This window comes from Sapajus apella, unplaced genomic scaffold (assembly GCF_009761245.1).
Source record: "Sapajus apella isolate SASKATOON/1434 unplaced genomic scaffold, GSC_monkey_1.0 scaffold76, whole genome shotgun sequence".
NCBI lineage: Eukaryota > Metazoa > Chordata > Mammalia > Primates > Cebidae > Sapajus > Sapajus apella.
This window is the reverse complement of record NW_022437016.1, coordinates 2,019,169-2,037,508: the sequence shown is the minus strand read 5'-3', so window position 1 is coordinate 2,037,508 and position 18,340 is coordinate 2,019,169. Positions and strand designations below refer to the sequence as shown.

The 18,340-nt window shown below is 44.8% G+C and overlaps 1 protein-coding gene across 3 annotated transcripts in view; it reads left to right on the top strand.

The window, feature by feature from the left end:
* ASTN2 (astrotactin 2) overlaps nucleotides 1-18,340 on the top strand; it is a 948,324-nt gene that overhangs the window by 656,772 nt on the left and 273,212 nt on the right. For all 3 annotated transcript variants that reach the window (XM_032251601.1, XM_032251600.1, XM_032251599.1), the window contains 3 exons: nucleotides 8,643-8,767; nucleotides 13,006-13,110; nucleotides 16,140-16,319. In XM_032251601.1, coding sequence (XP_032107492.1) covers nucleotides 8,643-8,767; nucleotides 13,006-13,110; nucleotides 16,140-16,319 — 410 coding nt within the window. The remainder of the gene's footprint in view (nucleotides 1-8,642; nucleotides 8,768-13,005; nucleotides 13,111-16,139; nucleotides 16,320-18,340) is intronic.

Genomic DNA, 18,340 nt, shown 5'->3' with positions numbered 1-18,340 from the left:
GCTTGACCTTCCTCTTCAGCAATTCCTTGCAGCACCAGGGGCAGAAATAAGGGTGTGACTACTTCCTTTTCTTATCTGGTGGGAACAACCGTGAGGCCATCACCTGCACGATCTGTATGTTAAAATAAAACATAATATTCTGAGTCGGCAGATCTGGCCTTTTTTTTTTTTTTTTTTTTTTGAGACAGAGTTTCGCTCTTGTTACCCAGGCTGGAGTGCAATGGCGCAATCTCGGCTCACCGCAACCTCCGCCTCCTGGGTTCAGGCAATTCTCCTGCCCCAGCCTCCTGAGTCGCTGGGATTACAGGCATGTGCCACCATGCCCAGCTAATTTTTTGTATTTTTAGTAGAGACGGGGTTTCACCATGTTGACCAGGATGGTCTCGATCTCTTGACCTCGTGATCCACCCGCCTCGGCCTCCCACAGTGCTGGGATTACAGGCTTGAGCCACCGCGCCCGGCCAGGTCTGGCTTTTGATAGAGAAGGGAACTTCACCCTTAGCACAGGCTGGCTTTTGAAACTGTTGTCCAGCTTGAAACGCTGCAAAGTCAACTTTGAGAGGCAAAACTCAAGTAAGATTTCTGGAGAATAAAAAACCATTTTCAAAGCAATTGTTTACCTTGCACACATGTACATGCATACACAGGAAGCATTTGTACACATGTGCCTCTCCTATCAGGCTGTGAGTAACTGGAGGACAGAGAATGTCATTTTTGTTGTTGTTGTATTCTTAATGCCTGACAGATAACAGCAAATATTTTTTGGCATGAATAAATGAATGGCTAAATGAAAGAATGAGCAAGCCTTGAGTGCTTGACCAGAGAACTTAAACTATGATGCCTAATTAAGAAGAAGAGCATTTGAGAACAGTTTCTAACTGCTGCTTAAGGAGGGCAGAGCTTCAGGGTGGGAAGGTCTGGTGTTACTGTCAGTTTATTACCACCAGATCCTATAGTCTCCAGCACCTGCAGAACAGCCACAAAATCTAGCCCAGCACCTCCCAGCCTGAGGTTCAGACAAACTTTTTGTACCAGCCCATCCCTCTCAGTTCCAGAGAAGGACAGTGGCTTTTGCACATCACACAGCCAGCCGGTGACGGAGCCAAGATGAGAACACAAGTCTCCCAACTGCTTGTTCACAGAGGACACCAGATCTCAGCCAAAGTCACCCCTGTCACTTGGCATAAAGGCTCAGTTCAGTCAGAGATGAGGGATGGGGCACAGTGTACACCACGGAAGATGTCCTCGTCAGCTTTGGGATTTAAGGCAACATTTTTTGGAGGTATTTAGGCAGTGTAGGAAGAGCCAGAGAACCAGGCAGGGAGAGTATGCCCCTCCCTGCAAACTCAATAGCTCCCAAGCCAAGGCTCCTAGCTTTCCCCCAAGTAAGAAAAGACTGCAGACAGTGCTGGCTGGCTCTAGGGTGATTTACCTTCCTGAAATACCTCAATTTAAATGCTAATTTCCCTAGAACTGAGGGGTGATGGCTCTTGCACGCTGGTTGCTGTGTATTAATGTACCCAAAACACGCATATTCTTAAAAGGGGGCAGCAGGCAGCAAAGACCTGAGGAAGGGTAGGACAGAGTGGCAGAGGAGTCCAGCTTCCCTTGCCTGTCTTTGCTGTCAGCATGGCTGAGCAGAAGGAAGCTAGACACGGTGCATCCTCAGTGGAAATGCTTTGTAGGATTTCTGTCATTCAGAGGTCATATGCAGGTAGCCTGGGAGGGTAAAGAGACCTTCCCCTTCTGTTTACACATGGCTCAACAGATGCTCAGGGCCATGTACAGTGAGACAGGCACTGTGCTGGGCTCTCTCAGACCCTTGGAGAGGTTCAGAATCTAGTGTGTTTTCTACAACTTTATATTTAATTCTAGCTTATTGAACCCAGGAAATGGAGGCTGCAGTGAGCTGAGATTGCACCAATGCAGTCCAGCCTGGGCAACAATGAGACTCGATCTCAAAAAAAAAAAAAAAAAATTATTTCCGTTTTTTGATTAAGGACATAAAACATTTTCTCTAGGGTAAACATTTAGTCCACTCAGAGTTGAACTCCCCACCAGGGAAAATAAGCTAGCATTAAAATAACTTTAAGGAAATACTTTAAAACTAAGCTAGCATTAAAAATAATTTTACACAAATCCTCTTCCCCACCCACTGAGGACAAACTCATTATCCCCATTTTGCAGATGAAGTCACTAAGGCTCATAAAATTTTAAGTGATACTCCTGAAGGTCACACAGCTAGAATTTGTATCCATGTCTATATCTAAATTCATGTCCTTTCTATCATTAGATCCCAAGGCCACATCTGGAATCTATTTACAAACAAGATGCATGAGATTAAAGCGGTAGAAAAGATGTATTTCAACTGGGGAAAACTGGAATGGTATTATGGAAGAGGTGATTTCCGAATGGGGCCTTTTGCTGCCCACTGGCATTGCTCATTTTAGCATGTACCCGTACCTCTACCTCTACCTGAATGCACATATGCACACCAAGAATGGGAGGCTCAACCAACCCCTTTCTTAGGGAGATCATCTTTTTTCCATCTGGTCCCCACTCGCTCAGTGTCCCTGGCCCCTCTGTCCAAGCTCCATGGAAGCAAGAATATGTGTGCACTTAGGAATTTAGGGGAAGAAAGTAGGGTTTTGAAGTTTCTTATGGAATATTAGACTCTAATCCTCAATATCCTTTAGATCCTGAAGCATCTGGGACTCTACAGCAAAACATCAGACAGGGCTTCATCAAGAGATATAGGTCACACACACATTATCATTGTCTGTGGGCTTTCTTCCTTCACTGCCTCAACAAATGCTCATGGCGCACCTCCTTTTTCTCAGTTTTACTCAGGTACTTAGTGTGCACTGCTGGGCCCTGAGGAGGCAGCAGGACATCGGACAGGCATAGTTTGGGGTTGCATGGAACGCACAGTCTAGTGGGAAATGCAGGTGTCCAACAAGTTCTCCCATAAGCACATGTATCATTAAAAACTATAAAGCCCTTCACAGAAGAAAACAGCAAGATACTATAATGGTGTGTAATAGAAGAACAGATTCCAGGGAGAGCTCTCAAAGGCAGAGGAGTAGTGGATGGTGTAAATGATGAATAGGGGTTGTTCAGGTGCAGAGGGAAGGGAAAGACCTTCCAGAGAGAGGACAAATTCTAAGCGGGTCCTTGTGTAGGATGGGAGTATGCCACAGAAAATGAACCCAAGGACAGTATAGCAGGAGGAAAATAGTGGCCCAGCGGGCCGTGGACAAACGACAAGGAAGCAGGGGTAAGTAGGTATGGTCTAGATTGTGAGGAATCTTGTAGACTTCAATGCAGCATTGATTCTCTCCTGGTCTTCACGAATAGAGGCATCTCCTCTGATTTTCCACTGCTGTATCCCTAGCACCCAAAGCAGTTCCTGAAAAAGGGTAGAACCCCAATAAGTGTTTGTGAAATGAAGGGGACCTCTCACTGCCAGAGGCCCCAGGACCCAAGATCTACTATTTCGAAATCAATGAATTGTTTCCCTAGAATGTCAACTGAGATTGAACAGTTATCACAGATAAATTTGGGAGATGCTTGTCTGCCTGTGTGTTTGCGTGTTTGTGTGTGTGTGTATAAATGAACGTTGTGTTTCAAGTGGCTACAGAGCCACTGTTTGTTTAAACAAGCATCTCTCAAAAATGACTTCATGAAAGCACACTTCACTGTGGTGGTGAATAACAGAACTGCGTGGTGTCATCTCTAAATGAGTCAAGCTATCCCAGTGATCAAGAGCTCAGGCCTGGGATGATTCACTGAGCATGTACTCACTGTCTGCCGGGATCTCAGCTAGAATCTAGGGGTGTTGGAATGTGGTCTTGGCCACTGCCACTGTTCTAACTGTGGACCCCAGTTGGACAAGTTCCATAACCTCTCTGAACACGTTTCTTCATCTGTAAAGTGGGAATATTGATAGTAGTTTTCTCAGTGTTTTTATGAGGTTAAAATGGCATACACACTCCTATATAATTTTTAATTTCAATTGTTTTGGAGGCACAAGTGGTTTTGGTTAGATAAATAAGTTCTTTAATGGGGATTTCTGAGATTTTAGGGTACCCATCATCTGAACAGCATACACTGTCCCAATATGTAGTCTTTTTTTTTTTTTTTTTTTTTTTTTTTTTTTTTTTTTTTGAGGCGGAGTCTCCCTCTGTCGCCCAGGCTGGAGTAAAGTGGCATGATCTCTGCTCACTGCAACCTCTGCCTCCTGGGCTTAAGTGATTCTCATGCCTCAGCTTCCTGAGTAGCTAGGATTACAGGTGTGTGCCACCATGCCTGGCTAATTTGTGTATTTTTTGTAGAGATGGGTTTTTGCCATGTTGGCCAAATGTGTCTTGAACTCCTGACCTCAGGTGATCTTCCTCACCTCGGCCTCCTAAAGTGCTGGGATTACAGACATGAGCCACTGCACCTGGACCAATATGCAGTCTTTTATAATCCTTCTTCTGACCTTCCCCTGCCAAGTCCTCAAAGTTCTTATGCCTTTGTATCCTCATAGCTTAGTTCCCAGTTCTAAGTGAGAACATACAATATTTGGTTTTGCATTCCTGTACACTACTGTATCTTGACACACTACCTTAAATATAGGAGATGGTCAACAAATGCAATCAATAAATCTTTGTAAATATTATCATTATTTCAATTGCTAGGGTTAGTTACCTAGCGGCTTTTAACACACACACACACACACACACACACACACGCAATAATGTTGGCACGTGAACTAAAGCATAGCTGATGAGCAACAGATATGATCAGTAAATAAATATTGCCCATTTTTCTGTCTTCCTATTATATGAATTAGTTGTGTGGTCGTTTTTACTGCGCACACACACACGAGCGCTGAGAATCTGAATTATTTCTGACCACCCAAGTTTAAGCCAGCACTCTGCCAGCTCCCTGGTCCCTCTACCAGGTGGGTGGATTCTGCAGCTGCTGTCTGGGCTTCTATCTGAGGTTCTCAGCCCAGCGGAACTTTCCCAGTGGCTGCTCTTCTCATCTGTGTTTTGCCTCCGGAAAGAGCTGATCGATGCAAAGGCCCCGGGCGCCCTCTGCTGGCAGAGGCCTTGCAGGACTCGTGGTCATTGCCCAGGCAGTTGGAAGGGACCCAGTACCCGAGAGACCATGCAGTTGCTATCTTGTTCATTTGGGCTTCATCTTCGCCTATCTGCGTCCCTCCTTCCCAGCCTCCCATATTGGCTGCGTAACTCTCACCCTTCCATCTTCTATCTCTCTCTGCATTTCTCTAAGACCCCCTCTACTTTCTGGAAGCTCAGGAAGGAAAACCTTTCTCCAAGAAGGGGCGTCCTGAACCAGGCCCCTGCCTCCTGAATTTGCCCATGCTGTTTCCTTGTGTGGTCCCTTTGGGGTCAGATTTCTTTGCAGAGCTAAGATTGACTTGACAGGAAGGCAGAGGGATTGGAGGAGGGGACATGGGGATAGAGAAGACGTCATTACCTTCCCTCCTCTGCAATTATAAGAATGTTTCTAGAGATTTGAAATGGAGATCTTTGGGTGGTAAAGTGAAAAATGATAGATTTGCCTTCAGATCTCATTTCCCAAATGCATTCAGCATGTAAGTCCATGGAAAATCCATTTCCTTGTTGGTTAAACGGGGAATATATGCCTATCTTGTGGCATTGGTGTGAGGCTCGAAGAGGTCATATGGAGAACAGATCCTGGGGCACATGGTGAAGCTGTATGAGCCGCAAGGCTCTTCTCTCGGCTGCAGCCTGTCGGGGCTCAGCGCTCTCCCAGGCACTATGGCCCTTCCAGCTTTGACAGTCTGTGTCTGTCACAGGCAGCTCCTTCAGCACCCTGCACCCAAGCAGTGATGAGGAGTGCTAGGGTGTCGTTTGAAGACATCTACCACGACCTGTCAGAGAAACAAAGACTCTGTGCCAGGTATACAGCAAATATTAACTCTTCCATATTCAACTGTCTGAGTGAATGCTTAGGGAAAGGCAAGTTGAGAAATAACACCACAAGCTGGTCATTTTTTAGTACATAACAAAGTATAAATATACTCGACTTAAGCATGTAGTTTGCTTTTAAAACTCATAGAATTCTGGAAAATTTAAATACTAGATTGAGTCAACTTTAAAACTTAACTCATGGGTGAAAGCAATACATGACTAAACTTTGACCTGGGGCCAAACCACCTGGGATCTCGCACTTCCCAGCCTTGCGACCTTGGGTTGTTACATAACTTCTTTGTGCTTCAGCGTTTGAGTGTCTGAATGGGGAATGTAAATGGCATCTACTTTATAGGGTTGGGTGAAGAGTATATACTGGCAACTGCCTGGTGCATAGTAGGTGTTCAATAAAAGGCTATTGTTATTGTCCTCAGAGGCTCTTCTCAGCTTCCAAGGGTAAGCTACCTCTTCATCCTTGGCCTCTCCTGCCCAGAGTGAAAAAGGTGCTGGGGATCTCACAGGGAAGAGATCTTCTGCAGCAGCACCCAGAACATGCAGAATTCCTGATAGCAGCCCCCACCGATTGTTCCACGTGGCCAATTTGTGTTTTCCCCTCTAGGCTGAGAAGATCTAGAGGGCAGGGGGACAAGCCAAATCTGTCTCTGTTTCCTTAGTACTCAGCACAGGATTCCACCCAAGTGTGTGCTCAGTGCATGCTAGTCAAGTGACTAGGACCTGGAATACCCCCTCCATCCTGCTACATCTTTCAGGGAAAATCTATCACCAGAGGCCACCTTACAAGGGATGCATGAGGACACTTAGTCCTGGCTAGGATTACACACTATATGGTGGCACTTCCATTGACCAGAAGCCTGTCTTTTTAAATTCACATTGCTATTCCACACTCCCAGATTTGCAGGCAAACCAAACACCAACCATCTAGATAGAACCCATTATCATGTGCACACACAGACATAAACAAGTATGACTCCACAGACAGACATGGCATACCCACACACAGTAGCATGCTTCAATGGCAAGTGTGGACCTTAAAACTCGCCATCATGCACATGCATGCCTGGGCCGACAGTCCCAGGCTCAGCCAGACTGGGGTTCACATCCCAGCTCCACCACCTATTAACACTGAATCTCATGTTACTTATCTGCAACTTAAAGATAATAATATTGATCTTCTGGGATTGCGGTCAATATTAAATGATAAAATGTATGTAAAGTGTTTAGCTATATCCTAGCAAATTATAAAGATTCAATGAATAATAGAGATGACAAAAACAGTGATGATGATGATGGTGATGCTGGTGGTATTGAAGATGGTGATAATGTCACATCCTCTGGACTCAGAAATGAAGAAAGTGTTCATTAAATGGATGAATTGGTGATGAGCTTCAAAGGTGCCTGGAGTGGGGTCCAGAGATGTTGAGCAGACGAAAGGTGACCCAAGCCAGTCAACACTTTTACAGCTGCTTTTGAACGGTCTGAGATACCGACTTCAAAGGCATTGCTTTGGCATCACACATTTTTGTTTTTCTGCTTCTGATTTTCATTTCAAGGTTGACCATTCCGTGTGTCAAAATGAAATAATAAATATCCCCCTTCTTTTGTTCTTCTCCTCCCCGTTCTCTTCTCTCCTCCTCCTCTCCAGATTAATTTGTGTCTTTAATGCTGGGGATCTCTGAATATAAAGGGACCCCAGAAGTCATATTTAATATGGAAAAGCCCTCGATACCATCCATGCCAACTGGCGGTCAAGCTTTCTGCCTGCACACTCTCAGTAACGGAAGCTCACCACCTCTCTTAGCAGGCTGTTAATTTTTAGGCAGGTCTATTGTCTAGAAGAATGATAGCTGCCTCCCTCTGCTGCAGTGTTACTACTATCCTCTCAGAACTTTGTTCAGGGTTCAGTTTTCTGAGGTCATTCAGGGGTCTGTCTTCTGTTCCCTGGGTCTGGCCTGCAGGAGAGGGATAGAGGCGCCTGAAGAAGTTAGAGCAGGGGAAAGAGCACTCATCTGGAGTCAGAAGACATGGGCTAACCTATCAGGTTGTGATTCAGCAAGTTACTCCCTTTCTCCAGGCCTCAGTTTCCCCATATGTAAAAGAAAAAGCTTGAGCAAAAAAAAAAAAAATCTCTAGGGCCTTTGCATTTTAACAAACATTTATTTTTCCAAGGATTTTTTTTTGTTTGTTTTTTGTTTTTTTTCTGCCTAATCTTGCCCCCTTGTTCTTCAAACAGTATTCTCAGTTCTCACATCCTGGTACAGCACTGCCACTGCTTATGCAAGGGGACATTTAGCAGCCAAATATACAGTTTATAGAGCATCAGAGAGTATCTTAAATAATTGGCAGCTGTATCCCATTAAGTGTTTACAACAGCCCTTAGAGCTAAGTCTCTCTGTATAGACAAGGAAACTGAGGTTCTGAGAGGAACAGTAGCTTGCTTGAGATCATACAGCCAAGTAAGCAGTGGGGCTAGAATTTGAACCCCAGCCTGCCTGGTTCAGGAGACTGTAGGTAGCACCGTGTTTTCAGAGCTGGGATTCGGGAAACCAGAGGCATCACAGCAAAGCCACCCCACCATGAGCCTTTATTCTGACTATAGCATCCTGCCTCCTTGCCCTGCAGCCCCCAGCAGCCTCCACTTCCTCGATTTGGCAGTCTCTCTGCTCCTCTCCACAGGGAGAACAACTTCATCAAGGACTTTCCCCAGCTGGCCGATGGGCTGTTGGTGATCCCGCTGCCGGTGGAGGAGCAGTGCCGGGGGGTCCTCTCCGAGCCCCTCCCGGACCTCCAACTGCTCACTGGTAAGACACATGTGCTAGACCCTTCCCGGGTTCCCTGACCACATACCTAGGGCATATCAGTCTTCAGCAGATCCAAGACGGCCTCAGTCAAGCTTCCTCCTTCCTGAGGGACAGGATGGGAAGGAACTTGCCCCTTCTTGGACTCCTGCTATTGGCTGTGCAGAACCAGGGGCTTCCCTGAGACCCCACACACTAGACCATGGTCATCTTTTGAGAGGAGGTTTCTCTCTGAGAACACGAACAATTTTTCTCCGTGAGGGTTTTGCCTCTGTGAATGAGCCTCAAAACATTTTTCATTGTCATTGACAATTTTCTGATATTTTTTCCACTTTTAGTATTTTGTTTTCCCGGTTCATTTTTAAGTCATTTAGAATAAAAGAAGTGGACTCTCCAACCAGGAGCCCCTCCTGCTTGAAAGCACTTGAGTTAGACAGTTTGTTTTTGTACGTGGGCACTGTGCCATCCATTGGGTGGGTATTATTTTTAACATTTTGATAGGTTAAGAATCTATACTTAGGTGACAGGGTCAGCCCAAAGTCACACAGTGGATCTTCCCGCACTAAAACCCGGATGCCAGAGCTCTAAATCATTGCCCTTTTCACTCCGCTTGGCAGCTCCCCAACCCTTGCAACCACTTTCTCTCCCCACTGGGAAGTTGCCTTTTGCAGGCTTTCCTGAGGCTTTATGTTTACTGCCCAACCCCAGGATTCTCTTCTCTTTTTCTGTTCCCAGCTCCTTTTCTACCCTTTTCTTAAGAGATTTCCTAAGATGTGAGGGTCCTGACTCTGCCTTTGTGATACTGTGGTTGCGTGTCTTATCCCCTGCCCAGGGACAACCATCATGGGGTAATCGTCACACAGGGAAGGATAACAGAACTCTCTCACTGAAAGGAGAATTGTCCCCAGGGAAGACCCCACAGTGTCACAGACCTGGATTTAAATCTCCACCTTCCCTCCCCATCACTTGCAAACTCTGAAAAACCTCAAAAGAGTCATCTAACTCCCATGAGCCTTTCCTGTAAAAGAGCATAGATGGGGAAGAGGCCCACATGTGCTTAACGGGTCCTGGGAGCCAGGCACTTTTTATGTGTTAAACTATGTAACCCTGCAAGGCCATTACTGTCCTCTTTAAATGGCTTAGAAAGGTCCTGAACTCCTCCAAGGCCACGTGGCTTGTCTATAGCTACGACAGGATTTAAACATAGTCAGTCTTGACCCCAAAGCTGATGGCATAGCCGCTATCTTACATCACCCCTGACCTGTGCTACTTCAAAGAGGGGCACAGATGTAGATCAGATGAAATCATGGATGTAAAAGATGCCTTGTAAAGTGTTTCAAAAAATTTATATGGCTTCCTTAATTTTCATTTTTTATAAGATCATAAAGTTTCAGAGCTAACACGGACTGCAAAGGGCAACTAGTCTAATCTTCCTTCCTGATGAGAAATCAAGTCTATAATATCCTTCCTGAGTGGTTTTCCCTCTTTAGATACCCCAAGTGATGGGGAGTTTACTACTTCCTAAGGCAGACATGTCCATGGTCTGTGAGGAGGTGCTGTGCTTTAACGGAAAGGCCCCTGAACCTGTCATTGATCCTGGTATGTCCTTGTGCAGTTTCCCTCTCTGAGCCTCAGTTTCTTCCTCTAAAATATAGGATATGGGCTGGGTGCAGTGGCTCACACCTGTAATCCCTGCACTTTGGGAGTCCGAGGTGGGTGGATCACCTGAGATCAGGAGCTCGAGACCAGCCTGGCCAACATGACAAAACCCCGTCTCTACTAATAATACAGAAATATTAGCCGGGCTTGGTGGCGGGTGCCTGTAATCCCAGCTACTCAGGAGGCTGAGGCAGGAGAATTGCTTGAACCTGGGAGGAAGAGGTTGGAGTGAGCCAAGATTGTGCCACTGCACTCTAGCCTGGGCAACAAAAGTGAAACTCTATCTCAAAAAAAAAAAAAAAGTAGGGTATGATAATTATGTTTTATGATTCTGAGAAATAGAGATCATGTATTTAAAATGCATGGTACACTATGGGTATCTGTTAGTGGTTCAAATTGTTACAATTCTGTGTTTTGACTCAAGGATCTTTAGAGATTTCCTAATAAAGGGAACTGTTGCATTTCAAGAGATTTTTTGTTTGTTTTTTGTTTTTTAATTACCAGGAAAAAATTTATCCCCTCATCACATAGCTTCATTCCCACTGTAAGCCCCAGGTGGGGAGGTGGGATAGGAAGGGCAAGATGGGAGTCAGCGATAGGGTAACCCAGGAATGAGTTTATGGTCAGGAACGGAGTGAGAGTCAGGCAGTCAGTGGATAGGCATTTATTGAGAGGCTACTATATGCCAGGCTCTCTTCTAGGCTCTGTAGAAGAGGAAGAATTTAGACCATGATCTTGACCTCAAGAAGCTGACATTCATTCCGGTGGAGAAGTTTTTATTTCAGGCTTGAATCCAGGAACAAGCAGGGATGGAAGGGAGTGAGGGATGGAGTGAGAAGACGGTTTTATAAATGACTTGATAATCAGAAATTTTTTGTTTTGTTTTGTTTTTACATTTGGACTTCATGCCACCAAGTGAAAGAGCTGCCTCTCAGTAGCCTGCATCATTCTGCCTCCCTCTGTTGAAGATAGGCCTTGGTTGCCAATGCCCCCACCAAGCATGCTTTGAACATGAATGAGCAGTAATGGAAGGAGCAGAGACTGCCTTGTCCCTGATGTCTGAATCTTCTTGTGCAGATGTTTTCTCTGCCCTTAGTCAAAAACACAGCCCTCCCCTTCCTCCCTCCACGCAATCTCCTTTTCTCCCCAGTGTCTGCAAAACAAGGACAGGAAAGGCAGAGCAGATAAACAAAGAGGACATATTTATAACAAACAACCTCACTCCAGTGGACATATCTTTGGGGATCATGAATATTTGACTTTAAAATGAAAGCCTCTAAAAAACTATTTTATTCCTGAAAAGGCTAAGGAGGATAGGAGGGAAAAAAAAACAGTTGACAGTAACGGACAACTTTAATACTGCAGTAACATCCAGGAAGAAATCATTTGTTCCAATGAGATTCTCATTTTAATCTTGGTATCAAATATCTCTTTAAGTGCCTACTCACCAGGGGACAAGAGAAAAGGATAGAAAAATGTGCCTGCCATTTGCAGAGGCACAAGGAAGCATGGATACATAAAAACAGTAATAATAACTGTGGATGTGACTAGCATCTTTTTAATGTATTTTTGTTCAGCTTATAAAAGAGAGAGTTTGCAAAGCTTAGGGTAGAAAACTTAGAAAATACAGATGACTAGAAATCAGAAAAAAAGAATTTTTCATATACCACTGCCCAAAGTTAATGATTTGATAATACTTTGTTATATCTTTTTTTTATTTTTTGTTTACACCTGTGTTTCCTGAAATCTATTTCTATAAAACGTGAATTCCAAAGGAACTTTTATGCAAAAGGGTTTTTATGGTCAAAGAAGTCTGCACACTGCCTTCATGCATAGTAAGCTAATCAAGATGCTGAGAAATTATACAGTTAAACTTCTTTTTATTGCCTGTGTTTCTCAGTCTTACTTGAAATAGAGTTTATTTAGATATACACTAATTTTACATAAGACTTATGAACATCCACATTTCCTTGTTAAGAAACGATAGTCTATATAGGGGTCAGCAAACATAAAGGGAAAGGTAATAAATGTGTTAGGCTTTGCAGGTGGTCTGTATTCCAACTGCTCAACTCTGCTGTCATAGTGTGAAAGCAGCTATAGATAACACATAACAAATAGGCTGTAGCTTGCTTATACCTGGTCTACATCCACAACATTTGTAGGTTACCAAAGGGCTCCCAGTTCTAGTACCTTACTTGAGCCTCATAACATGCTTATGAAATAAGAGCATCAGAGATAGCTATAGTGTCAGATGTGGAAAGTGAAGCACTGAGATGTCTCGTGCCTGGTGACAAGTTGCCAATGGGGTTAGGTAAGACATAGATCTGACCTGAGGTTGCTTTTGCTTATAGGGTAAAGGGGACTTGTAAGCTAGAGAGCAGAGAGAAAAAATGAGAGGTAGGGCTGAGATTAGAGGCCAGGAAGAGTCCTGGAGGTGGGGTTCAGATAAAATTGTCAATCCCAATGAAAGCCTGCATTTCAAAGAGGTGTCCATTACCCAGAGCCAAGAGCTGCAGGGTGAGCATTGTGGTGTGAAGCATCTTAATTCTGGGCTCACGTGACCATCTTATTTCCTCTCCCAGGAGATATCAGGTATGACGAGGCCATGGGTTACCCCATGGTGCAGCAATGGCGGGTCCGGAGCAACCTCTACCGTGTGAAGCTCAGCACCATCACCCTCTCAGCAGGTGAGGACCACAGCCTGGGCAGCCAGGGGACCTGGAGTAATTTAGCACGTGTTCCCAAGGACCTAGCATGTGCCAGGGCATATGAGACCACTGGGAATGGTGAGGAAATGAGGATGCATCCTCTCTTCCATCAAGGAGTCCCAGGGAGGGTGGGTAGACAGACTGACAGACGATAGGGTCAGTGCAATCATGGGGAAGCAGTGGCACAGAAGATGGAGCTGATTATTCTGGGGGAGTTAGAGAGGCTTCCTAGAGGAAAATCTCATAGGGTATGGAAGTATGAATAGAAGAGTGGGGATAAACTATCATCTAAGTCATAGTTATGTTCTTGAAGTATTTCAAGCTTGTGAATTATAAATTCTCCTCAGATACCAATTTCTCTTTCTCTCCTGGCTAATTTATTTTCCTGTCCATGTTCTGTACAAAAGTAACCCCATCCACACACATGCACCGACCACATTGTATCTACATGCTTTCAGCCTCAACAGTTGACAACAATTTATAGTGCCCCGATTGGCACTATGTTTCTCTCATGCAACTGGGACTTTGCACATACTGCTCCTTCTGCCTGGACCTCCTTGCCTTGAGAACATATACTATACTGCTCTGTGATGCCTCCCCCATTTTCCATTCCCCTCAGAACAACTCAAGGAATTATCGGTGCTTGCATATCTATATCAAGACACTAATAAGTGCTTGATTTATGTCAGAATCTTGTCTATGACCTGAGAACTGGGGGTAGAGCTTGGGTCTTACTTATTCCAATATCTCCAAAACTAACAGAGATCAGCACATTGTTGGTGCTCATGTATGATGGAGGAATTTAAAAAATTAAATGAAAACTGAAAAATAAGTAATGAATGAAGGAATCTGAAAAGATGAGGCCTGGCTGAGGATTTTCCACCCTGACTCTTACAAATAACACTGTCACTGGCTTATTGTCTGAGTGTCCTCTAATTATCTATGAGTTCTTTTCTTCTCTTTTCTTTTTCAGTATCACTTTGTTCATCAGCAAAATGGAGCTCTTATAGCCTGGGAATTGGAGGATTTCACCCTCTGGGAAGTAGAAATAGTAATTATTGCTGACATCTGTCAAGCGTTTTATAATGCTTCGTTTCTTATGACAGAACAGTACTGTGAGGAAGGCATTATTTATCCCATTTTTCTTCATTTAAGGATTCTGAGAGTCAGGGAGATTAAGTAACTTGCCCAAGGTCACACAGCTAATAAGTGGCAGAGAGGGGAAAAAATCAAGGATTTGATTGCAGTTTTGTCTGCCTGGATAAGAGCCTCAGGGCATCTCTGTGGCGGTGTGTTTTTTTTTTATTACTTAACAGAAACCATCTCATTATTAACACTGCTGTATTAATTACCCAGTTGCATTACCTAACAGGTTGATGGAGAGGGGTTCTCATCAAACACTCATTCTTTGAGCCCTATTTCTGTTTTCTCCCCCCCGCCGACCTCACACTGCACTTGTGAATAAGACTGTGATGTTCCTATTGGAAGTACAAAGGTGCATCTGCTTTAATTAATCAAAAATGATGCTCCTGGAAAACCCCTTTGTCAATCAATCAAATGTTTGCAAATTGGAGCTGACTTGTGATGTTGGAAGAAGCTTGTTCTTTTACATTTTACTTTGATGTGGCACAGCGTTGGTTGTTCTTGTAATAATTGTTGTTGGAGTGTTTGCTGTCCCCCAGGAACTGGGCCTTATACCCAGTTGGGGTGGGTGTGCAGGGAGGATGCCTGTGCAGATTCAGAGACAAAGAAGGTTGAGCTTCTGACTTTAAGGTGGTGAATGTTGAAAGTGCAGAGAGTAGGCACTCCCATCCATGATGGTAGGAAAGGCTTCTTGGAGGAGAGGTGACTCCCAGGGGCCTTGAAGCATAGGTGTGACTTAGGGAAGACATAGGGAGGCCATTTCGTGTGTGTGTGTGTGTGTGTGTGTGTGTGTGTGTGTGTGTGTGTGGTGTTGAGGGTAGTGAGGATGCAAGGCAAGATAGAATGATGGAAATTCCAGGTGACATTCAGGATAAATGATAAAACTAATTTGGCTGGAGCTAAAGCTTAGTGTGGGTGACGCATGAGAAACGAGCTTGGAAACTTGAATGTCTAAAGAAGGTCACTAGGCTTTATTCAGTACCAGAGAGGAGCTCAGGAACACCCCTGGAAGAGTAGTTTGGTCATGTGCCCGCTTGAGGAAGGAGAGTGAGAGGGAGTAGTTTTTACTGAGTGACTGCTGTGCAGGTCCCATGCTAAGTGCTGAGGACTTCTCTAGGACTAAGAGAAATAGAGCAGCAAGAAGGCTCTGCGGAAATCTAGGGAGAAGACACCACTGTCTCAGAGTCGGAACAGCAGAGATATGAAGAAAAGCAATGCTACAGGAAGCTAAACCAGTAATCAGATTCATGGGCTCAGAATATATGCTGATTCCGGGCAAATGCAGCCTTAGGATTCTAGCCATGGGCAGTTCAAGCCCTGGTTTATTTGGTGCAGTGGAAAATGCCTGCAGTTTGCAGTGAGAACATTAAGTGGGTTTGAGTCCAGCTTCTCTAGCTGGAAGCTCAAGATAAGTTACTGATAGTCTCTCAGCTTTGACGTGCTCATGACACAGTGGGGTTTGTGGTTGTGAAGGTATATAGCATTGTGGCTAAGGTTTAGTTACATAAACAGGGTGAAACATCTGACATTTTTCCTAGTACACACTGGTTACTCAGTGAATAGATATTGTCTTTGACTTCCTGGTTTGTCTTTTTTAAGTTCCATGGCCTGAGTTGCTGAGTTTAGGAATTCTTCTCCTGCAGACTCCCTCTTGGTCGTCATGTCTGATGTGCCCCTCAGAGCGTTCTTTCCTATGTAAGAGAGGGCATTACGTATATATATATGACTAGTGCAGCTACCAAGCTGCCACTATGCTAAGGGGTAAGGCACCAAATCCAGGCTGGGAAGAACCCCTGCCACTGTATAATTTGCGAGCCTCCAGCCTCCCACGTCTGACCACTTCCACATGTTCCTCTCTTGTCCAGGTTTCACTAATGTCCTCAAGATCCTGACCAAGGAGAGCAGTCGGGAGGAGCTGCTGTCCTTCATCCAGCACTATGGCTCCCACTACATCGCAGAGGCTCTCTATGGCTCAGAGCTCACCTGCATTATCCACTTTCCCAGCAAGAAGGTCCAGCAGCAGCTGTGGCTCCAGTATCAGAAAGGTAAGCCCAGAGTGCCTGCTGGAGGAGGCGGCCAGGAAGGGTATAGAGGGAAGGTGTCTGGGGAGACAGCTGTGCTGCCTTGGATCTAAATCCTGGCTCTGCCACATCTAAGCTGTGTGGCCTTGGGCAAATCCCCGCCTCTCTCTGAGCTTCAGTTTCACAATGGGCAGAGTGAGGAATCACACAATGATTTTGCAGGATTCTTTCAAGTCAGGCATTTTCTGAGGCCCCAAGTTAGTGTTCTAGACTCCAGAGCCCTTACCTTCTCCTGCGGGCACTTTGCTTCCCACATCCTCTCCTTGAAACAACTGCCAGGGATCAGGGTGGGGGGTGGCAAGTGCTTTCTGCTTGACACCTTCTTCTCTCCAGATTCTTGGGAAAACCCAAGAAGAGCATGGGTTCTTCTCTCCCAAGAAGAGCTCCCTTCCTCTGGGAAAAACCATCACGTCTCAACCAAGCAGATGGTTTCCATTCTGTCCTGTGGAGGGGCTTCTATCCTCAGGAAGGGCCAGCAGATTTCATTTCCCTCTGATTCTCAGTTATCAGAATTGGAATTCCTCAGACCAGGTGCAGGAGGCCAGTCTCTGCCACTCACCTTAGAAAAGTTATCCCTTTTCCACCTCAGTTTTTCCTTATGAAATGGGTACATAAGTAGCTATCCTTGTCTGCTTCTCACATTAAAGATAAGTGGTTTCTGTAATAGCATTTTGAGAAAATTAGAAATATTGCACGTGTATACATGTATTTTAGTAGGATAGTGTATTTATAGTCATACTCCCATTTTACATATGAGAAAATGAGTCCCAGACATGCCACACCGAGTGCCAGTAGACACACAGCTAATAAGTAGCAGCGTCAGGATTGGAACCCAAGGCTGGCTGGCTGCAAAAGCCCTCTTTTGTGGGAAGCAAAGTGCCTGCAGGAGAAGGTAAGGGATCTTTCCCTCTTTCGGCCATACTGAAGTGCCTTTTGTTATAGTTAATAGTAATTATTAACTATATAATAATTAATATTATTATTATTATCAACTGTTTGGAAAAGAAAGGCTCTCAATTGATGGAAAGGGTGAAGATCAATGTTAAAAGCACACTTGCATCTTTTCATACAGCTCAGCCACCCTGTCTCCAAGAACAATTGCAATCATAACATAAAAAACCACAGTGTGGGAGCCAGAAGGGATCTGAAAGATCTCATTGAGCATAGCCCTCCAGTTTTACAGCTGAGGAAACTAAGTCTACAGGGGAGAAGGGAGCTTGCACACATCTCTGCTTGGCAGGACCAAGACCAAGTGGGGTGCTCTACACCCCCGTCTAGGGCTTTTGATGCAGCTGCACATTCCCAACTGGACAAAATCCTGGTCTACCTGCCTTCCTAATCTCTAGATCCCTTCCTTCCCTTTAATACCTGGGGGCTTTGCATCCGCAGTTGTGCTGTCACCCCTTTCTGCTTCCTGTGTGCAACTGTGTGGGTCACGGGGTGGTTTATGGGCACAGTGGATATAATTGAGTTGTCTGGGAATAGCTCCGTTTTATGACTGTGACAATGACAGTCTTTAAGGAAGTGCGTTAAATCAATAGAAGTCTTATTGTGCTACCCTACAAATAATGTGACACATCATTAAGCAGGGCAATAAGCTTCAGGACTTTGATGTAATACAATTAGGTTATGTTTATAAAATCTTCACTCACTGTGTACCCATTTGGGGTCTGGGACACTACTCTGATTCTAAATCCCACCCCTTTTCCATCCTTAGCTGCCTTCAGGCTGTGGACTTGACTTTCTCATTCCAGAAAATCCAGTTCCTTGCATGGTGGATCATGGAATCTGTTATAAATAAGATGGGAGAGGGGGCAGAAAGAATGCTGAAACAATAGCTGGGGGTCCCTCTCAAGACCTGGCTTTGCCATAAACTTGCAGGGTAAACTTAGTGTTTTCCTTCCTGGGCACTTTTCTTCCTGCCATCATCCATGCTTGCTCCCAAGAAGAGCACAGGGGATGCACTGAGGTCAACTTAACCATTC